Here is a 23,617-nt window from a genome sequence, read left to right as displayed (position 1 = left end):
TTATTATTAATAATTAAACCTCTGACCTCCTTTCTGCAAAGATGGGTGTTGTAAAATTGTACGTTCACACAAGGGCTCATCTATGAACTGCTGTGCCCTTGATTAACCCCAGGTTGTCCCTGTAGTAACTGTGGCTTAAGACAATTTGTTCAAAGTTTTGTGATTGATAACCATATTGAAATTAGGACAAAAATCCCCTACATTTTTGTTGTGCATGTATAAGGTAACCAAGAAAGATGGATATCAACAGTTTAACACCTTTGGTGCCAACTGGTTTTCATGAAAGAAATATTAGCAACTGGAGACATATTAATGTCAGAGACTGGTTTCAAAGTGTCAAGACGCATACTTCTGTTTGTGGGTTTATGACATGTAAGAGTGTTCATAATAAAACAAACATTTTTAAAAAGGAAACTTTTAAAAAATCTAATTTAAAGCACCAAGTTCTTAGAAAAAAAGTACTACAGTCTATTTCTTAGACCTTGAATACTTGTGAGTGTACTTACCTTAATCATTATTTGTTTTATTTTTCATAAAATCCATAAAGTTTGGGATTTCGTGTCATTTTGTCATTTGAAGTAAATTATGTTGTCTATTCATTGCACCTGTTTGCAAAATAACATTTCTGGTAACTTGTCACCACTACCAGATTTGCTGTGTGTTGATAACTTGATTAGCTTGTAACATCAGGTTTAATAAATCTAAAAATATATGTGTTAGTTCTGGAAGCAACAGTTACATTCACCATCTTGTTTTTTGGCAGGTGGGTGTTCTTTCTACACAATCAGTTGTCACTGATTACTTGCTGTTTGTATTATATTGAACTTGGGTTTATTTCATGTGCCTGGGTCTTGTCTCTCGTGGCTGCCTAGCAACAGGCCTCTCATGTACATCCCAGAGCTCTTGGTGTAATTGCAGTGTTGGATCATATTGTCATTTGACAGGTGTACATTGCAGTCAAAGGGATGTGGCTAGAGGGTAAGGGCACGTTTACATGGCAATAATGTGCTAAAACTGAAAAGATTTTCCTTTGCATTTTTTGCATAGAGGCGACAACGTTGTCAAAATGAGCCCCGTTCCCACAAATCAGTGGAAACGACTAAAAATGGAGTATTATGCATGTGAGACCGTTAGTGGGGAACATTGGGAAGAAACACAACACGGACATGTAATACGCAAGCACATTCAACGTTTTCACAAATTTGCATTTTTGTAGAATACACAGAGAGAATAACGGTATCGGTTTCAAAATGTTTCATTTTAAGGACCCAAAACGCTGTTGTTGTATAAATGAATGGCAATAAAACACAAGTTTTGAAGTTCTGGTTAGGGTTGTGATGGTGAGGAAATTTTCCCACTTGTTAATCGATGTGTGACAACACTGGTTATACCGGTATCACCTTGGGGGCGTTCTCTCTTTTAAATAGCTTTTAAAAGCGGCGTGCACATTTTACTTTCACTTTCAAATAGCAGCAATTCGGTGTGAAGCAATTGCTCTTTTTTAGTTTGTTTGAATTTTCCCTCTTTTCCTCACTTTCCTTCACTTTACACAGCTTAAAAGCGCTGTGCGCAAATAATCAAATTAGTGGCAGTTTGGCGTCAGTTGCTTGAATGCAACAACAAAATACAACGTCAAACTCACTTTAGCCTATATATAAAACAGAACTTTTATTAACAAAACAAATAAAAATACACCATGCTATACTGCCCTACAAAGCAAAAAGGCAGTAACTACGCAGAGTGCAGAACTGAGAAAAATGACTTATCCTGTCATCCAGCCTAAGTAGTTGTAGGTAGATTATTGGACATGTTGCTGTTATGTTACTTTATATTTTTATAAGATGTTTTGTCACATAACAAAGGATGCTTTGAATGTCATGAAAATGACAATAACTAATTTTTGACCAAAAATGCAGTTACTGCCTTTTTGCTTTGTAGGGCAGTATAGGGCAGGCTATGCCTAATATAAAATAACAAATAACTTGCATAAAAGGTATACAAAACTGGAAATAGGCTAAGTAAACATGTATAATATATAACCAAATAAATAATAAACGTAGATTATTATGTTTTTTACGTTAGATTATTACGTTTACGTTTATTAGCAAAACGAGTAAGAAAGCTTGGAGGCACTTGATACACCTTGATGTCAAATAAAATAAATAAATGACACAAATTTAAATAAAGTAAAAATCAGCAAACAATAATGTAGAAGCAATTAAATAAGAAATGAATCTTTAAAAAACTTCCAAAATCACCTTAGAAAAATTGCAAAAGTCGACAAGCTTTTCAAAATCCGAAATATTGCCAAACAGGCGCTTTTGCATTTAGTTTCGAAACGAAATCATCCTCCATCGTCTTGTCTGTCTCACCTCACTCTTCTTCAGTCAGCTCGACTCACTGGATAAATGAAATCTGATCTGGGATGCGACTGTTGTTTGGCATGCTGCAATGAGCAGCTGCGTTCAGTTTTTTTAATTGTAATGTTTGTTCTTTTACTGAACTAAATGATTTTTATTACTATAAAAATTAAAACGATGGTGGGGGTCGGTGGCATGGTGGGCAAGTGATGTAACACCGGCTTGCGGCTTAACACCGGTATCACCGTCTATCACGGCAAGCCTAGTTCTGGTGCACAAGTAATTTGCTTGCTTGCATCATTGCTGATTTTAAAGTATTCATTTCTTTAAAAAAAAAAAAAAAATTAAAAAGAGAATGTAATTAGAATTTATGAGGCTTCCCCCTAGGCCTACTTATTGTACTATAAAAATAACAGAGAACAGAATAAGTTGCTGTGGGAAAAGTTTATGATCCTAAACATCACATGCATTATATTAAGTGCTTCAGACAAACTAACGCACAAGCACACTGTTTAAAGCGGCTTGTCCTCTTGTTAGATGCGTTCCCTTTCAGTTGGTCACTCTCGACGTCACGTCAGTGACCGACGAATTGGGATCCCAATTCGTCAGTCACCGACAAGACGTAACCGTTCCCTCCTTCAGGGAACAAGGGTTACATATGTAACCGAGACGTTTGTTGTTTAATATGTTTGTGACTGTTTTCCTTAGTGTTTATATAGCTTGCGTCTTAAGGTTGTGTCCTTATCTGTAAATCTTTGAAATTCACGGACGTATTACCAATTTGCATAAAGGCTCATCCTGACAGCTGTCTGTCTGTAAACTGCAGAGTATTTTGCAGCTGGTTGCAGCAGCATTGACAGGCTTTTTTAAAGACAGAGCCTTTGTTTGTTTAGTAAAGCACGGCTTAATAAAAAAAAGAAAAAAAAAAAGAAGCAAGTTTTATTTTTCTTCCCCCCTGCTATACCGAACTGTTCCTGTGACTTTAAAACAGAGGTCAATATACTTAAAAAAGTTAAAGGCAACTTTTCCAAACAGTGAAGTTTACATCAGGGGAAAATCACACACACACACACTAAGACCTGCATACTGCAAACCGCCTTTTATGAGTAAGTGTTCAAAATAGCTCCGTCTTTGCTACTCATGTTTCATGGCTCTGTGTGAGGCCTGTAGGATTACTGAAGCCACATTTATTACTATTATGGGAGATCGTGCCAGCCACCGATGAAAGATCTGTCTTAGCATATTATCCATACATACACATCCTTGTCAGCTAATTGTGCAAGACAAACTGCTGGGTTAGCAACACGCCAAACATGCATGGACACATGTGATGCTGGCGGCCCGACTCATCTGATCTGAGATCTGTGTTACTGACCTCTCCTGCCACCTATTTCACTGCTGTTCTGAACCACAGAGGGTTGTTTTGTTTTGATGAAAGGAATGGAGAGCGATGTTAATAGTGCTGTAGTGAAAGAACAGGTGCTGAAGCACATGCAGCCTTCAACACTTGATATCTGAACTGCTGTTAGACCCGTCCAGAGCAAAATGTCCTGCAAATGGTTTGTGTGTAAGCCGCTGAGAGAACAGACTCGTCCTCGTCCTAATTTGGCAAAGAGACAAGAGTGAAGAAAGTGTTTTGTTTGCTGTTAAGGCTTTTTTACACAGAGCATACATTTTTTGTGACGCTCCACATCTAATGCAAAACTCTTTTAGTCAAGCAGCTTCCTGCTGAGATGCTCATACCATTGGTCTCGAAGTACAAAGAAAATTTCCACCTTCGGCCCAGAATTTTCATTTTGGTGCATCCCTAGTGTTTTGTGTGCTAATTTTATCATCCAACAATCTTAGATTAAAGATTTTAAGTGAAGGCTACTTGTGAAGCGTCATATGCAGAACATCAATGACACAGTAAACATTTCAGTTTAGTACATTCATTAGTTAATTAATAATATCCCTTAATTGGATACCCCTAATTGTCCTTGTGAGGTCGTTTTCAGCACTCAAACGACTTTATTACTGTGTATAATACTGATAAAAATGCTACCGTACATGATATGTAGCCACTTCTTTACGTCATCCTCCAAACCATCTACCGTGGAGGGTAAAGGTACTGTTATTTCACCCTTTTTAAGTTGGTTGAAGTTGTGTTCTCACATCGTTAGCAAGTTTGGATCGTTGAATCTTGAATGATTGTCAACTGTTGAGTGAATATGTGTAACGTCCAGCTTGTTTACTTTGAACCGGAAGGTGTCCCAATTTTGATGCAAGGCCTCATGGGGCATAGGAAACTTGTGGATATTATGAAATTAACTTGATGAGTCATGTTTGAAACTATTGCAAAATGTGTGAACACACTTCATTTTTGAATTCTTTATTAATGCGGCCAATCGCAACATTGTATGTAGGGCTTCACAGTGTATTGAAATAAAAACTGTACTGTGATGTGGCTTAATATGAATTAATTTACAGTAAATTAGCCTAAGCTGCTCTGAGATATTGAAACTCTCTCTATCATGAGCTGCATGTGTGCAAATGAACACAGTGCCAGCTTAACTTTGAAAACATTTGTTTATTTACCAGCAAACCATCAAAATAAAACCTTGATGGCTTAACAGAACACTGTGTTTCCATCAGATGTGTGTGGTGTTGTGTAAAGTGTCACAAATGGCTCCCATTCTAATCAGTTCTTGGTGCTAAATAGGCTTTTAACCTCTCTTGATGGTAACCTGCTGTGTTGTTACTCTAGAAACCTGAGCAGATCAGTGTCCTGGAGCACAGGAATGATTAAATGAGTCTGTGGTCTCTCTCATTTTCAAATAATCCTGCTTTGTGCACAAGGGATTCCCTCTAAAAGTGTATCGCTTTATTATCATCCATCTGCTGTGTACCACACTGAGCTTTAATCAGGTGTTTGTGTTCAGCAGAGGCGGCTGGATTTGTGGACTTCTCTCTGACTGTCCCGCTGCTGTTGTCTCTGGCTGTGTCTGTGGCCCTTGTGGTACTGCTGCTCAACTGTGCTTCCTGCTGCAAAAAGCAAGAGATCAACTTTAAGGTGAGTGAGGTGCTCTCTCGCATCTTTCTGTGTCTGAAGTCTATTTTGTTTGTAGCAATTTCTGTCTTTAGAGTATTTCTTGATTGTCACTAGTATTCATTTCAAATGTGATTTGTAATGTGTCAGGAGTTTGAAGACCACTTTGAGGATGAGGTTGATTTCACGCCCCCAGCGGAGGACACCCCCTCTATGCAGTCGCCTGCGGAGGTTTACACACTCGCAGTTCCACCTGTGCCCCTCCCTGGACCCCCTCACCTCCAGCTGCCCCGGATAACAGGTCAGAAACATTTGCCTTGCCCTCTCAGCAGCACATCTGCAAATGCACTCCTTTGCATTGAGTACAAAGATATTCTGTGTGTGTTATGTGTAACATAACCTTTTTTTTATTTTATATGTGCATATTATTTGAGAAACTAAAAAAAAAAAGAAAATATAAAAAAAAAAATTTTATGTATGGATAAAACTGGAAAACATTACAGCATTCTAAAAGATGTAAGGGGCACTCTTCAGGAGGTTTTACATTCGTGTTAAGTGTTGTATTCAGAGAAGCATTACAGTGACTTTTTCTTTTTCCTTTCATTCGCTGTTTATTTGGTCGCATTGATCTCAGTGTTTGTCTTTCGGTCTTATAGACGTCTCATCAGGTCCTCACGTGGCACGACACTCTCTCAGTTACATTCAGGAGATCGGGAACGGCTGGTTTGGAAAGGTAAGCTTGTCTTCCTGTGTTTATATTGTACACTGAAAGTGTGAAGGTGTACTGATAGACTTGAGTCTTGTGACACACATTGTGTGAAAGCAAAGCAGTGACTTCTGACGTATTTGTCAAGGACAAATGTACAATTTCTCCTGAGGATTCATCTTAAATAATCACATCTCGTGATCTTGTTAGTACTTGCTCTCATCTCTATGCCGGGGGCCCTCAGGGGCCAGAGTTTGACGTTTACGAGGGAGCATTATACGGCACTCAAGCTGTCCTCCTGCAGCCTGTGTGTGGATGTGTTTACCGAGATTAAGACTTAAGGGAAAACCTTGTTTCCTGATGCTTTTTCCTGCCTAGCTGAGCCATGGGAACATCCTCGTCTGAGCCCCCCACTGTGCTGCGATACGCCTAGCAGGCCTTGTTTGCGGTTCCTTTCTGAATCACTTGTCAGTGTTGGATTGGTCCATTGTGGTGTTCTTTATCAAAGTTATTTCTTTCATGTCTGGTTCTGACAGGTTCTGCTCAGTGAGATCTATGTGGACCCTGGAGTCGCCCGAGCGGTTGTCAAAGAGCTGAAGGCCAACGCCAGCTCCAAAGAGCAGAATGAGTTCCTGCAGCAGGGAGACCCGTACAGGTGAGAGGGCCTTTCATTATTATTTATTTCATCATTGATTCTTTTAATAGTTGAGTAGTTTTGATCTACATTTTACTGTATGCATGTCAACTTCGAAACCAAATAATGTAGGGCGGGACTTGAGTTTATCCATTGGGATTTGGTTGGCTCGTGACTGTTTAAATCATGTTTGGCTGTGCTTTTATTAATGGTGTTTATTAAGGCAAGCTTCGCTATTATTATTGCTCATACAACCATCCTACCACTTATATTTTGTTTAGAAAATGTGAAAAAACAAACAAGCAAACAAAAAAAAATCACTTGGTTACTTAAGCAGAAAATAATTTCTGGTGGAGATTTTTTTTTTTTTTTTCATTTTTAATGTCCTGTTATATATGGTTAGATTAATGTTTTTCATTAATCGTGTGTTTACAGGGTTCTTCAGCATCCCAATATACTGCAGTGTCTTGGTCAGTGTGTGGAGGCCATCCCTTTCCTGCTTGTTTTTGAGTATTGTGAACTGGTAAGTTGATAAGGTGATTTGTGTGATCTGATTTTTATAGAATATACCTATTTTCAGATGCATCATTACTCCAGTCTTTAGTGTCCTTCAGAAATCATATGATGATTTGCTGCTCAAGAAACATTTTTCGGGATTCTTTGATGAATAGAAAGCTTAAAAGTACAGCATTTATTTCATATAGAAATCTTTTATACACTATACATTATACACCTTTACTGTCATTTTGCTTAATTGAATCAATCCTTACTAATAAAAGCATTTTTTTTCTTTAAATCTTAATGACCTCAAAATTTTTAACAGTATTGTAGTATATATTCTCTAATTTTCACCACTGCTGCCTTCATGTTCTCCAGGGAAGTTCCTACAATAGTTTGTTTTAGTAATTTTGTGTTGCTTCATTTTTTCTCTTCAAGATTAGGACAGGAAGCTAGTGCGAACAATACAACAGATTTTAGAAGAGACCTTAGTATAAACACGTTTAATTTGATTACAGAAGTATATTGCTGAATAAAGCTGAATTTTTGAATTTCTTTGCTCTCTTCGCCATCTCTCGCATCTATTCTGACTCTGGTGTAGCAGTTGAAAAGAGACTGCCTTATACTGTATGAGGAAAGCGGATAAGCAGATGCAAGTCCTTTAGCATAAGAATGAACAGTGTGTTGCTTGTTTATGGCGTCAATGAAATCTTTAGTGCTTTTAAACATCCTCATTGTGTTTTGTACTCATTATTCTTCTTTATTTTGATCAGTCATCTGTTAGATACTTGAAAACATCTGTTTTTTAATTCTTTGGCATCTGTCTAGCTCTTCAGATCATCTTTTCTTGCACTCTTGTAAGCACCGTTGTGGAATCTTGTTTCACAGCCACACACGGTGACACGGCATCTCAAATTCTTATCGGACAAGTCTGATGAAAGCACAGCGTACCTCACTACTTTATTTGTTCCCAACACTTTAATTAGGCCAGCATCCGTCATAAGTTACACAGCCAGTGTCTGTCAGTGGGCTGCTTCTTGCCCTTTGATTTATTTTCTGTTTTTCTTGATCTATTTCGGGTGTGCTGCTTGCGCCTGAGAAGGATATGAGCTGCATAACTGCATGCAGTAGGTAGCTCTCCGATTCCCTCATATCCCAATAAAGCAACAGGATTCTTTTACTGACACTGTCACTCTCACATCTTGCTGCGTTGGTGCATTTTATCACCATGCTGCAAAAGATACTAAGAACTAGAATATGATTGTGAAAATAATTTTTCTGTTAACTTTGCTTGAAGCTTTGTAAAATATTTTATAAATACTTTCTTTGTGCAAATAATTAATGCATGTAAAAAATAAACAAACAAGCAAAAAAAAATTTGAAACAAACTTGCCTCAAAAATGTTTGAAAGCAATGATCTTATTCTGAGGATGTCTTTACATGTAGTCTTTTTTGGTCTTAATAAGATACTATTGTTTTTATTTTAATATTTTTTGTTTTATTTACATTTTTCTTAAAGTCTATTTTTTTTTAAATATGTCAATATAGTCTTTATTATTTATTATTTCGGTTTTAGTTATTTTAGTACATAGAGTTAAACAAAATGAAAATGTGAAATATTTCCTTAGAAACTAGTTGAATTAAAATTGTAACATATGTTATTCTAAGCAACAACAACAACAAAAATTTTTGTCATTAATCACTTACCCCCATGTCGTTCCAAACCCGTAAAGGCTTTGTTCATCTTTGGAACACAATTTAAGATATTTTGGATGAAAACCGGGAGGCTTGTGACTGTCCCATAGACTGCCAAATAAATAACAGTGTCAAGGTCCATAAAGGTATGCTCTTCTGTATCATCCGCGCCACAAGGATGCGCTGTTTTCTTTCCAATCAAAGCTAAATACACATAGAAACAATGCATCCTTGTGGTGCGGATGATACAGAAGAGCATACGCAGCATACAGTGATATGGAGAGACACAGAGGAGACCGTTGACAAAGGAATTATTGAATAAAGTCATTATTTTTGTTTTCTGCGCTTACAAAAAGTGTTCCCATCGCTTCATATAACCCAGATTGCACGTCTGATGGCAGATGGAGTATTCTGACGACGACTTTCATACCTTTTCTGGACCTTGACACTGTTATTTATTTGCCAGTCTATGGGACAGTAATAGCCCTCCTGGTTTTCATCCAAAATATCTTAAATTGTGTTCCAAAGATGAACAAAGCTTTTACGGGTTTGGAACGACATGGGGGTAAGTGATTAATGACAACATTTTCATTTTGGGGTGGAGTATCCCTTTAAGTTACATATCAAATACTATTACTAAAGCTAAAGTGCTGCAATAAAGACACGCTGTGTTCTTACAGGTCTCAAATGTGCCAGTGCAACGTGAAACAAACAAAAAACAGATGTCATCATCTAACAAGTTCCTTGCCAATGGTTTAAAGCACATGTTGACCACAAAGATGGAGTCTTGTTGCTTTCCTGTCTGCAGAAGCATAATAACAATAACACTTTATGAGACATGCCAGTTCACTGCTCAGTGTTTGCACAGACTAACTAAATCATCTGAGACAATCTTCTGTAATTGCTTTCAGTTTCTGCTGAGGTTGACTCCGCTCACGCGCTGTAATTAGTTAGCTGTGTATTAATCCCTCAGCGGTAGTGGTTAGGAACATTCTGCACACCTGACCAGTTTTTAGGAACAATGCCTGTGGTCTGGGATCCTCTGGGCCTGAGCAGGTGGATGGCTTCGAGCCACACCGTGCGTCTCCAGAGAGACAGAATGAGCTCCCTGCAGCACACTGTTGCGTAATGCAGTCTGGGTCGTTTCCTTAGCTGGCGTTACGGCTCGGGTTTCGACCCAAGCCGTCCCTTCCCAAGTTAGAGTGTAACTTCACTCATAGACCTGTTTGGTTGTAGGGTCCTACAAAATCTCATCAAAGAAGAATAATGGAGAAGCTTGGGCATTTTAAAGACAGCTGTTTACTGCACAGTTCTGGCCTCGATTCCATCCCAAACTGGCTTGTGTGGGATGAGTACTCGTATTGAGAAGTTTAGCTGAAGGAGTCAGTGGTTGTGTTCAAAATAGCATAATACTTGCATTATTTTTCAGTATGTAGATTGTTTACAATGGACAGTGTGCAGTTTTCTGGATGTTTAACCTACTATGCAAATAGTGCAGTATATAACCAGAGCACAGTGTTGTTCCACCACACTTTCTCTTTCAAGCCTCAAATTTCTGTTTCTTTCTTGACTCATTATTTTATCAAACTGGCAAAAATAACAATATTTCCAAGATAACCGGATCCCGTTTGGCTAAGTTAACAACTTGGGTCATGTGACCAGTGCTAAAAACCAGAGTTGATTTTTAAAATGTTACAAACGTTCAAACACAACCGTTCAAAATCAGTAAAAGGGGGTCAGTAAAAGTTTTTAATATTTTTTGAGTTTCTTCTGCTAACCAGTTACTTTTGATTTCTTTTGAACAGTAGTGTATATTCTCAAGTATGCAGAAAGACGCAAGCTAGTATTCCATTCTGAGCATACATCGCACCATCTCCTAATGAGAGTCAGCTGCTGGTCTACTCATTTCCAGTTTGTAAGGTGCAGAGCAGGAAGTCCCCTTTTTTAACACACTATGTCCCATCACTGTGATTTTTCATCTTTTACCTTATATTAAAATGGTTGCTTAATGTGTCACTCTTCCGAGGTTGAGAGAAGCACACTTGGATGGCTGATTTTCTTTGTGTATCGCTGGTTACCACTGGTAACCCTGACACAGTGCATTTTAGAGAGAAATATAGCTGCAGGCTGCAATTGGAGCTGGTTTGCAGTATGCCAGTTGCTCTCTGATTGAGTGACAGTCTCTCCTGTAAAGGCTTTCTTTAGGGAGCTGCAGTGTATGCGTGTGTTTATGTGTTCAAAGGCAGACCAAGCCCTTGGCAAGGTTTACTGCGATCTAAAAGTAATCGTATGTTTCTCAATGCTGTGCACTTAAAATGACTTAAGAAGAAAAAACTAGAAAATGTGTGTTTTATCCCTCAAATGTGTCAAGAGCATCCTTAAGACGTAACACTCAAAATCAAAAGAAAGAAATGAGATTACTTGCTTGCTTTTTCCACTTTCAACCCTAAAAATGTATGTATTTTTAGTATTTTAATGGCAACCACCAGTGAGAATAATGGGAATTACAAATAAACGTTTAAATAGGCATCAGTTTCACTTGCCAAAATGCAGATTTTCCTTTTTTTCCTATTAGATTTTCACAAGACGTGCCTCCTTTTGGGTGAATGTTTAGTAACTCACATATGCTTTCATTCATGTCATCATGGAGTGGCCATAACTAAAGGGGAATCATTTAAAAAAAAATGAAAAATGGAAGGCCAAACCATTTTCCAAGCTTTTTGTTCAGTGCCAACAAAGCTCCAGTTTGCTTGCTTTAAAGTTTGGCTGATTTAACAGAAAGTTAATCATATATTTCATGGCTGCCAGCTGTAAAGCTCTTTCTCCTGCAGCTTTCGAAAAGGGAGTACTTTGCCCTGTGTTGCTAGGAGTCTGAGATATCGGGATCCTCTCGAGACCAATGTCTACATCCTCTGCCACTTACGTAATAATACTCTGTCGTTGAGCGAGTAGACTTAAAATTGTGGAAACGGTCAAATGATTCATCAGACTAATTAATATATCATAGATTGAGGCTGAGTGTGCCCTTTTATTTAACAGTTGTATCAATAAATCAAATGTGTTTTTTTCCATTCACATCAAGTGTGACTTTTTAAAAACACCATTAGCAGCATGAAACATACCGGACATTCTGGTTTATATTTTCAGAATGATAAAATGCAGTTTTCTCCCAGAGCTAAACTGGCCTGTAGACGTTGACCCAGAAACCCAACACAGCTGAACGGCCCTGATTTGCCAGCACTGTCTTACTGCTGCTTTTTATTTTTAAATTACCGTGACACAGCATATAGTAGTCTCTATTAAACCAGCTTTCCCTTATTTGGTTGAGTTACTCGTGCAGCAGTACAGCATCTGTACAGAGAGAGACTACTGCCCCTCTGTGGCTGCCGCCGCAAGTTACCTTTCACACACCGGCTGTTATATGTACAGGCTGAACAAGTTATGATCAAATCATTTCAATCTAAGTGCTGTGATATCTACTTCCCAAGATGCTTCGGTTCAGCAAATTGTTTGGTTCTGTGGTTGTTAAATGTGATTCAGTGTGTCATGAATGTCCTGTAACTCTTGCCCTTGTGTTTTGGTGTGCAGGGGGACCTGAAGAGTTACATTTCTCAGCATGAATGGCTGTACAGGAATGGAGAACTACTACAACTGCAGAAAATGGCCTGCGAGATCGCTGCTGGGGTCACTCATATGCATAAACACAACTTCCTGCACAGGTTAACCATGCAAATATCACCTTCCCTTCAATTTACATCTCAAAGATGCACATACATTACATTTCCATTTCATTTCTCATTGGTTTGACAATGCTTAACCTTCACACAAGCAACTCGTGGCATCGATCTGAATGCATCTGTTGAATGCAGCTGCACGTGTGTGTTTTTGTCCAGTCTTTCCTCCTCTGCTGTGGTTGGCCTCTTTTTTTTTTCTTTTCCAAAAAAGGCCACGGCACATTGAAAGGCAACGTTGCACTTTCATTCTTCCCCTTCCAGTCTTCTGGAGGAAGGCTGAGTTATCTAGGGTGTCTTGCCATGCCGAGCGTGTCTATAGCCTCCTGCATGCTCAGAATATGCTGAAAGGTGTCCGATTGCACAGCTCTCCTTGATTATGGGGTGTTGGCTGTCCACCGCTGCTGGGATATGATGATTCTGCGGTCTGAGTGTAAGAGGATCCCCCCCCAATGAGGCACAGGGGGTGGGCGGGGTTATCTGGCCTGCAACTCCAAAGGAGGCATGGAGATTCCATGCTGTTGTTGTGGCTATCTTGAAAATACTTGGAGTCCTGGATTTTTGGTTTCAGAGTTGATTTACTGCAAAACGCTGTTTGAAACTCCCACATGAGCTAGTTTAGTTGTCTTGAATGGCATGAACCCCAAAGAGCAGTAGCATCTTGGGAAATTGAGCCTTTTCAGCAGATTGCATGTGCAAGTGTTTTTTAGATTGCTCATGCGCCTAAAGGGCGGCTGAACCCTCTTTGCTCAATTTGTGGGGTCCGAGCATCTGAGGGGAACCGAAGGATCCCGTTTGTTTTTGTATATATTTTCTTATTTTTATGATTTTCTGCCGTAAGGCATCAACAAAGTAAATTTTCTTGGTAGAATGACCCCAAATCTCACCCTCTACTCCGATAAGTTCTCAGACACCCACTCAACACCAGGTGACGCTAAAATAGGAACGTTTCACCAATAATTACAGAACTTTATTAGCTGGAACAATACCCCCCCCCCCATTACAGACACACCCCTTTTTATGTTGATGTTAATTATAAATACTGGATTTGTATTGCAGTAAGGGTTAGGGTTAGGCTCACACACCAAATCAAATTCCATCAACAGAAGATGCTATAGCTGAAATATTGTCATAACCATTAGACAACAACTGTGTTCTTGTGTCAAAGTTGGAAATTTTCTGGCCTTTTCCATTATGCTTGGATCTTGATAATTTTTGCTTGTGGCTACATATATAATTTTTTTATTTTATTTTTATGCAGACAGGCTTTCTTGATTAAATGCACAGTACAGCAGTTCCCATTGTGTTTTGCTTGTCTGCACCAGTGTTATTTTATTAGCAATTTTACAATAGTATCTACTTTATATATCTATTATAGTTTTGTTATTGTCTGTATTTAAGTAAAGTGTTTTTTAATGGTTTTAGCTTTAGTTAAGTATAAAAGCCCTGTGAATTTTCCATGTATGGCCAAAAGCACAGCTCAACTTCTCAGTGACCCGCCAACAGTACTGTATTTGCCCCTTTTGCCAAGGCCAGAGTGTAGCATCTAAAATATCTGTAATTTATCTTGCGGTGGTTTCAGTGAGCATGACAGTAGGCCTGTGCTGTGTGAGCACACTGCTAGTGTCAGCAGTTTCCTGAGAGAGGGTGTAAAAGAGACACTACTCAGACAAGATGGGCAAAGCTGAAATCAGAGCTGGCATGTTCAAGAGCTCAGACTGAATGAGACACCATATGTCCTCCTGTCCCACTTACAGCCTCAGTGGGCATATTGTTCTCCTCTGGGAACAATATTCTGGTGCTGTGCGAGTGGATTGGGAAAAGCTTCAGCATCAGTGTTTTGCTACCCTGCTGACGGCTCAACAAGTAGCCTGTAGCTCAGATTTGTACTTGTTCTGCCAGGGTTTTCACTAAAAAAAAAACACCACCCACCCACCCAACCAAAAAAAAAAAAATATCATGAAGCATCTTGCGCACTTCTGCTTATCTGTTGTTCAGTTACCACACTGCAAAACACACTATCTCTAACAAGCATGGCATTAGAAAACAAACAAACAGACTCACTTGTGACTTAATTATGTGTCCACACTGTCAGCATGCACTTGTACTAATTGGACATACAGTGGATAGAGACAATGACATCTTTACAGTGGGTTTGTAGCTGGTCATTAGCTCAAAGCCAGTTTAAAAAAAAGATGATGGCTTGCAAATCATTTTAGTTAGGAGTCATGATTTAGGCTAGTTGTAAATAATATTAGAAAACACACACACACACACACACACACAAAAATTGGATCTCAGTCATTTGACACGCCATTTGTTGCATCTTGTGGCATTGGGTCCCAGTCATTAACTGTACATGCTCATGTATTTGTGTTTCATGTAGCACGCTAATCATGATTCTGTAATAGGTTTATATGTAATTTTTTCCCAAATTTATAATAAAATTTAGGACCAACTCAAATCACACATAGGTAAAATTAACAGACCTGGATGCCTTAGAAACATGGAAAGTGTTATGCCAAAATGTCTGTTTCATAAATGCATGTTTATTGATTTTGTGAATGATCCATTTATAAATTGACCTCATAAGTTATCATTAAAATTAAAATAAGATAAATATATTTTTACTACTGGTAATGTAGACCGTATATTTGATAAATCACACTATGAGAGAACCAGTTTACATGTGAATGTGTTTTTAAAGGCATGCTTCTATCTTCATAGTGATTTGGCTTTGAGGAACTGCTATCTCACAACAGACCTGACTGTCAAAGTAGGAGATTATGGCATTGGCCCTTCGAGTTTTAAGGTAAAGCTTGAAAAGGCATTATTATTTTTTTTTATTTTTTTTTATATTTTTAATTTTTATTGCAAGATATGGAGATGTGGAAAGAAAAGAAAGTATATATATATATATATATATATATATATATATATATATATATATATATATATATATAAATGTATTTGATATAACACTTTCCATTGCAACAATATTGTTTCTTTGTGCTTGCCAGGAGGATTACATCACCACAGAGGATGACCAATGTGTAGCACTGCGCTGGCTTGCCCCAGATGTTATTGTTGGGATGGATTGGGCCCAGCAATGTTTGGTAGGTATTTTAAAATGATAGTTACCCTATATTAAGTAGTTTAGCAGGATGTACTTTTCCAGTCTTGTGTCTTCTGAAGTAAAAAAATAAAAATAAAAAAAAGTGTAAAGAGAACAGGTAAACAATGGTAGTAATGGTTGTGCCATCTCACAGCAGTTGCCAGATCAGAGCCCTCTGAAAGTGAGCTCCCACTGCACTTGTGCAGGGTCGTAAATTTAAGGTCTTTGATCTGTGAATATATATATATATTTTTTCTTTTTCAGGGGACTGGGTGTGACATTGTGGGAACTGTTTGAAGGTGCAAAGCAGCCGTATCCTCACCTGTCAGATAGAGAAGTGCTCCACCATGTGCTCAAGGATCAACAAGTCAGACTTCTCAAGCCACAGTTGGACTTACCATACTCAGAAAGATGGTTAGTTCTTCACAGATGCTTCTGTTTTTATAAATAAGATCAGTTTCTCTGTTAAAACATATTAACGCCATGCTTCGGTCTGCAGGTATGAGGTTCTCCAGTTTTGTTGGCTGCCTGCAGACAAGAGGGCCACTGCTGAAGAGGTCCACCGCCTGCTCACTTACCTCCGTATGCAGGGTCAGAAAGATGTGGAGGATGACTTCGAGCAGCGCTGGAGCTCTCTCAAACCCAATCCCAGCACTCGTCAAGCCACTGTCAGTCATTCCTCCTTCCCCATCCTCGAGCAGTTTGATGAAGGCCGAGAACCAGACGAGGTGCTCACAGTCACAGAAACGAGTCGCGGACTGAGTTTTGAATATGTGTGGGAGGCAGCCAAGCATGACCATTATGACAGCCATAATCGCTCTGCCATAGACACTACTTTGAATTACCACAGTATGTTCTTTCCGGTGCCGTGGAAAGATATTCAGGCTCATTTCCCTGACACTGTAGCGCAAGCAGAAAATGGCAGAGTCCCGGAAACCTTGCCAGTGTTTGATGCACATAAAGCATCCTCTGGAAATGACTACTTTATTAAGTTGGAGGAGCTAGATGAGAGCGATATTGGGATGGGGGAAAGTCAGGGTGCTGAAGGTACCAATGCTTCAGAGCAGCATCAGTATGTAGTCTTACAGGACGTCCGATTGGATGAATCCAGTACAGATGCTGATTTCTTCCATCAGAGCATCGACTCAAAAGACTCCTTCCTTCAGGACAGCCACATATGGTCCTCAAGTGAACATGAGAGCCCTTACCATACTAACATCTTCAGTGAGGGTGATGCAAAACTGGAAGATTCTCATTCATTCAAGGGAGGTTTTATGGAGCTCCCAGAGATGAATGTACCAAAGAGGGATTCTGATGGTGAAGCCAATGAGAGAGAGTCAAGTGACAGTTTTCAGACGTCTTTTTTAGGGGTAGGACCAGAAGCCATTCACCTGGAGATCTCTGATCAGGAGAGCTCAGATGTAATGAAGCTTCTTAACACTGAGAAACTGACTGAAAACTTCTTGTTTCTTAAAGATAACAGCCTATTGAAGGACAAGTCACAGTCTGAACCAAAAAATATCCAGGAGACCATGAGCTCCATCATTGAGACTAATGTCTCAGATAGTGTAAACCTCACAGGTCAGTCTTTGAAATCAGCCGGAGATTCTTCGCAGCTTAAGGATGAACTCTTGGACTTAGTCAGCCCAATTTTAGATGATTTTCTGTCGCCTTTGAAAGGAAACGAAACAATGGTGCCTTTTGATATATTAGTAACAGGACAAACCTGTAGCAACCACCTGCCAGACACAAATGGCTCTTTGCTTTCCCCAAAATCTGGGAATTACTCATCTACTGATTCTACCTCTGAGAGTGTTGAGGTTATTGATGACAGTCCATCTGATAGTCATCAGTCCCTTGAAAGTGCCACTACAGATACACAGCATATGTGCATAGATGCCAAACCCCCCAGCCTTGAAGAATACTTTGAAGCCTCAAAGGAGAATGGGCAGTATCGAGAAATCAGTGATGCAGCTGAGCTTAGCTTTAGTACTTCACCTGCTGGTGAGTGTACAGAAAGTTGCCTCACTGAAGGTCTAACAAGTAGCGACTCAATGAGTGATATAATGGAGCTGGACAAGAAGACGGTCAACGATATTCCACCGTCAGAAGCCATCGATCAAGATCAAGAAACTTTATTGGACAACCTTGAGACTCATGACATGTCCTCATTGTTGGTTTCAGATGTCTGTCTTGACCAAATAAGTCAGGACAGCCTTCTTGATGATAGCACATCTTCCACTCTTCCAACCATTGAAAATTCAGCTGAAACGCCAGATTCATTAGATTCTTTAGACATGCATAAAGATGTGGTGCATGGACAGTCATTGGATACCCCTGGTGATAAGCTTCAACCCCCATACAAAGCAGCTGACAGTGGGTATGAAACAGAAAACCTGGAGTCACCCGAGTGGAACTCTCAACCAGGCTTAAGGGATTCCTCTGAAGAGAATGAGATGGGAAGTGCCGAGATGCCAGCGCCACTGGTTCCACCAGAAATTATCATTTCTGAGGTGGACACTGTACCTGATGATCAGGTGAACGGTGGTAGAGTTGAACTCCAACAAGAACCTGTTGAAGTTCCCTTAGGTGGAAACTATAGAGACTCTGCTTACTTCTCAGACAATGAGGAACTAGATAAGAAGAGTGATGACATCAGTGGAAGCGGCCCTGGAGATGCTTCATTTTGGCTCCAGAGTAATCAAGAAGCTGATGAAAGTCAAGGAACCGAAGCTGTTGAGGAGCATTCAGTGTCCGAGACTTCCCCAGAACCTGGTGATGTCCAGGCTGATCTTCCTGAGTTGGTTCTAACCACTGAGGAAGATTGGAGCCAGGAAAAACCATTGACTGTTGATGGCTCAGACCAAACTCATTCCCATGCAGCCCCAGAACATGCAGCAAAATCCACTACCTCAGTGCAGCCCTCAACAGGCGTCATGGTTCATGCAAAACTAACAAGAACGTATGCTGGGGAGATAACAAAGAAGAAGGAGCCAGATATGGAGGGGAGATACTTAGGCAAGCTTGATGGATCTTCACTGGAATACGGCACCGAGGATGGGATGGATGCTGATGAAGAAGATGAGAACAGTGATGAGTCAGATGAGGATATGCGTGCCTACCGATTACACAGCTCTAGCTCTGAGTGCAGTGAGGATGATGTTGTGCACCCAGTACCTGTTATCATCTCGGACGACAGCAGTTCCCTCAACCTCAAAGGGCTGCTGAAACCCAAATCCCTTCAGACTGCTGAAACAACATCAGTAGAGGGCAGCAATGGAGATAATAGACGCGGAGTGTCATTCTTTGATGATGTCACTGTCTACCTTTTTGACCAGGTCTGATGTTTTCCTTTTGTTCTTACTAATCTGTTTTAATACAGCTTGATTGTTTTTTAAGAGCCTTTTTCTATGCCTGATTGCCTGTTTTTGCAACCAAATAGGAAACCCCAACAAAGGAACTCAGTGAGCATACTCTTGACCCAAGTAGTCAGCTGTCTGATTTTAGCAGTCCAGTGGCCTCCTCCAGCTACCTTAATAGATTTACCAACTCTGAGAGCTCCACCGATGAAGAAGGTAATGGCTGTGCTAATTTTTTTTCTTGACCGTCAATGGTTATGTTTACACAACAACGATTGTAATACGATTGTTCTTTGCATTTTTGAAAAGTTTCACATACAGATGGCAATGTTTTCAACAAATCTACAAAAACACAGGCTTGTAGTTGGTGATGTAACTTGGTAAAGAAACACTACACACCTGCGCACAAATGCTTACCAGGGTTTCCACGAGTCCTTAAATTTAGTTGTATAAAATGTAAAGCCATAAAAAATGTTAAAAGTTATAAGAAATGTCTTAATTATGGTTTCAAGAGTCTTAAATTGGGGACAAAAATCGCGATATTGCTTAAAGGGATACTCCACCCCAAAATGAAAATTGTGTCATTAATCACTTACCCCCATGTCGTTCCAAACCTGTAAAAGCTTTGTTCATCTTCGGAACACAATTTAAGATTTTTTGGATGAAAACCGGGAGGCTTGTGACTGTCCCATAGACTGCCAAGTAAATAACAGTGTCAAGGTCCAGGAAAAGTATGAAATGCATCGTCAGAATAGTCCATCTGCCATCAGTGATTCAACCGTAGCGTTATGAAGCGACGAGAATACTTTTTGTACACAAAGAAAACAAAAATAACAACTTCATTCAATAATTTGTCTCCTCTGTCTCTCCCCACATCACCGTAGCGCCATTTTGGAGAATATGAGCAGATACGCTCTTCTGTGTCAGCCGTGCTGCACTGATGAGCTGTTTTCTTTTAAATCAAAGCGTAAATACATGTAGCAAAGTATTGTCGTTGCTTCATAACGTTACAGTTGAATCACTGATGGCAGATGGACTATTCTGACGATGCTTTTCATACTCTACTGGACCTTGACACTGTTATTTATTCGGCAGTCTATGGGACTGTCACAAGCCTCCCGGTTTTCATCCGAAATATCTTAAATTGTGTTCCGAAGACAAACGAAACTTTTACGGGTTTGGAACAACATGGGGGTAAGTGATTAATGACAAAATTTTCATTTTGGGGTGAAGTATCCCTTTAATGTGATGATTAAACTTAAGGTCATGATTTCATTGAATAAATATGTACTCTGCTCATTTCAAATTCAAAACACGTGGCTGTTTTTATATGAATGTGTATCTGGAGGGAACTGACTGTCTTCAGAAAAGTATAGATGGCATTTTCATATCATTTTTGCCTATGTTTAATGCTTGATAATGCAGCGTTTATGAGCGCAGCACTGCTTTTTGTACAGCCATTACCAGAAAAAACTGTTTTATTTCTGCCATTTCAAAAGCTCCATCTACTGGCAGAGAATGAACGTGCATTTTCAGTAAGACCGTCTGCAGTTTTTGTTCAGACCAATGCAAAAATCAACCCATATGAACTGGTGGATCAACAGGAAGCTAATCCTAATGCATGATAATAATTTAAACAATATAAAATATATTTATATGTTTTAAATAAATATTTATATGGTCTAATGTGTTACCATAGACATTGCCCTACCTGGGTGACTTGTAAGCTTCAGGTTGAATACTACACCTTTAAACCATTTGATTTTGTTTCCCAGGTGGTGCATTTGAGTGGGATGATGACTTCCCATCTCCAGAGCCCAATTTCCTTTCAAAGGCAGCCAGTGATCGTTCTGCCAGTAGGTCCGGTGGGACTTCAGCAGCTTCTAAGTATTTCTCACCACCCCCTGCGAACCGCACCCTGGAGCAGAGCTGGAACAGTCCCTCCAACTACTCGCGCTTCTCCATCTCCCCAGCCAGCATCGCCAACTTCTCCCTCACCCACCTCACAGACTCCGACATTGAGCAAGGGGGTAAGTTCAGCAACAAAATCCACACACAAACAAGAGCGGGACCTCAAGAATCTGAACTCCTGAATCTTGTTTCTCATTTTCTTTCTCAGGAAGCGGTGAAGATGGAGAGAAAGATTAACCAAGCTATCAGACTCATAAATATTGGAGATATGTCATGGATGTCTTTGATTGCTTCTCAGGCAGCATTGGTATTTATTTGAGGATATGAAGGGGACTGCAGAGACTGAGCTGATGTCTGGATTTCCATGAACTATGATTTGCTGTTTTTCATCAGTGCAATTTGGAGGAACCTTGCTTCACTTATACTTTAGAAACGTTCACACGCTTCCTAAGTGCCATGCCTCACTTTTTTTTCTTTCACTAAATGCATTCCTTCATTGTGTCCACGTTTTACGTTAGAAGGATGAAGCTGAAGTTTATCACTCAACACTAATGAGCCAATAGAGTCAAACTCAGTTGTGCAATTGAAATCATATGATACTTGCCTTTTATTTTAACACACTGGATTCTATTTTATTTTTTTATGTGAAATCTGGTGTGATAAGCTTATTTATATGATCGTGTAATGGATTCGATTTCCAATAGAAGCAACATGGGTCTCCACAGATATTTTTGTACAGTGTTTGTACTACTTTTTCATTGCAACAAACCACTTTCACCCAAGCAACGACTCGCATAGTTCCAGTGACATGTTTCGTATTAAAAGATGTAAAAGTCAGGATATGGGCAGCTGAAGGGTTTTGGACATGAGACACTAGAAAGTGCAAGTTCTTTTTTTTATTTAGTACATAGGGGATCTAGAACATATCCAGGTCATATTTCACCCCAAAATCAAAAGAAACAAGAACTATTTTTACAATCAAGTTTTTGTTTTCATAGTGGCATTATTTTCATGACAGTTATGCATATTTCCCCCCCATAAATTCTTATTACTGTAATGTGAAACGAGTAATATCATACTCAAATTGTAAAGTGTTTGTATTATAATGGTAGTTTTTGTTTTACTGAATTGAAATATGAATGATAGAATTGTGGTAATGATGTTAATATTGATATTTTGCTAAATATATTATTATTTTCTCTATAGATTTTGGATTGAAATGTGATCCAGACACTTTTTGTGAGATGCATCATCACTGTTGGCGGTAAATTGAACTACATGTTCAGCGAGTAATTGTGAAAGCTCTGGTGGTCATAGAGGCTAGCTAGAGACTAGCGGATCTTCCAAAGGCAATGGCTGCTTGTAGCATTGAGTAGGAATACTATTCAAAGGAAAAACAAAAGAACCTCTTTAAGTTTCTGATTCCCTTGTGTTAACATTAAAGAGCAGCTTGTAAACACTCAAGGGATGGGAAATGAATTAGTTTTTTCTTTTTTTGGTGCACGTGTATTATTCATTGGACCTGAAAGGTAATCGTCATAGGTTGTATGAATCATATTTGCCAATCTTGCTGCTCATGATGCTTTTTCTTTGGGTTGAGAATGACGGATATAAACTTATGTATATAGTAGAAATCAAATCGAGGGGATTCTACACATTCAGCAAGAAGAACATTCAACATTATTGAATATTTCCTTGGTTCAGTCTGGAAGAATGTTGATTTTTGGTATGATATACTCAAGATAATGTTGCATAAATGGGTTTTCATTGGAATAATCGGGTGCATAGCTTCTACATCCCCTTGTAATTCAGTACAGTGATCTCTATGTTTTAGACCTGTTGAATATCGGTATTACCAGCACTCGATTTGTTCAACTTGACATTTTATGAAAGGAAATTCTTTGGTTTTATTCTACAGTATACTTTGCTTAATATTGCACATCTTTTAAGTGTAACTTCATCTTGAATTGTTCTCCTGTATATAATTGTTTCATTTTGTCTGTAAGTTGGGAACGGTGTGAGTAGGTATGAGGACTGATTTTGTAATTTAAAGCTAAAATGTGACGTCATGGGGGAGAAGTGATCGAAAAAGATTAATTATTGATTAAATAAATGGGGAAATGCAGGTCATCATGTCCTTATAACTTGTAAATGTAAAAAAAAAAAAAATGGTGATATTTTTACTTCATATTGATGATGATCATGCCTAGTGTCATTGAAGGAATGGTTTATAATCAATTGCTCTGTTTATTATGGAATTAAATGACAATGAACTTCTATGTCTTGTTTTAATACTTTGTCGTGCATGTTTCACAGATGCCTTTATTTACAGCTGCAAGCAATGGTAAGTGTTAGAGGGATGTTTAAGAACAGGGTAGGGTTTAGAAACCTGTTTCCAATATATATTGAATCCACAAACGAAAACAAGCTGATGCTTGAATAACATATTTATTGAAAAAATCTTTATTGGAATAAAACTGCCATGGTAAGATCATAGTAGGGAAGTTGTGTCCACATTTACAGCACATTGAAATAAAATCTTCAAATATAATCAAGCAATTTATGTGAAATTGTAAGTTG

At 39.0% G+C, this 23,617-nt stretch overlaps 1 protein-coding gene across 1 annotated transcript in view; it reads left to right on the top strand.

Annotated features, from left to right (window-relative positions):
• LOC109097014 (serine/threonine-protein kinase LMTK2-like) overlaps positions 1 to 23,314 on the top strand; it is a 30,711-nt gene extending 7,397 nt beyond the window's left edge. The window contains 14 exon segments of the mRNA XM_042730411.1: positions 5,285 to 5,412; positions 5,539 to 5,689; positions 6,045 to 6,121; positions 6,631 to 6,749; positions 7,164 to 7,251; positions 12,510 to 12,640; positions 15,380 to 15,464; positions 15,673 to 15,746; positions 15,748 to 15,768; positions 16,032 to 16,181; positions 16,267 to 19,105; positions 19,210 to 19,342; positions 20,902 to 21,156; positions 21,246 to 23,314. Of these exon segments, the coding sequence (XP_042586345.1) occupies positions 5,285 to 5,412; positions 5,539 to 5,689; positions 6,045 to 6,121; positions 6,631 to 6,749; positions 7,164 to 7,251; positions 12,510 to 12,640; positions 15,380 to 15,464; positions 15,673 to 15,746; positions 15,748 to 15,768; positions 16,032 to 16,181; positions 16,267 to 19,105; positions 19,210 to 19,342; positions 20,902 to 21,156; positions 21,246 to 21,274 (4,280 nt within the window). The 3' untranslated portion in view covers positions 21,275 to 23,314.
• Positions 23,315 to 23,617: the final 303 nt, after the last annotated feature.

Source organism: Cyprinus carpio, chromosome A3 (assembly GCF_018340385.1).
Source record: "Cyprinus carpio isolate SPL01 chromosome A3, ASM1834038v1, whole genome shotgun sequence".
Taxonomy (NCBI): Eukaryota; Metazoa; Chordata; class Actinopteri; order Cypriniformes; family Cyprinidae; genus Cyprinus; species Cyprinus carpio.
This window is presented reverse-complemented; position numbering and strand designations above follow the sequence as displayed.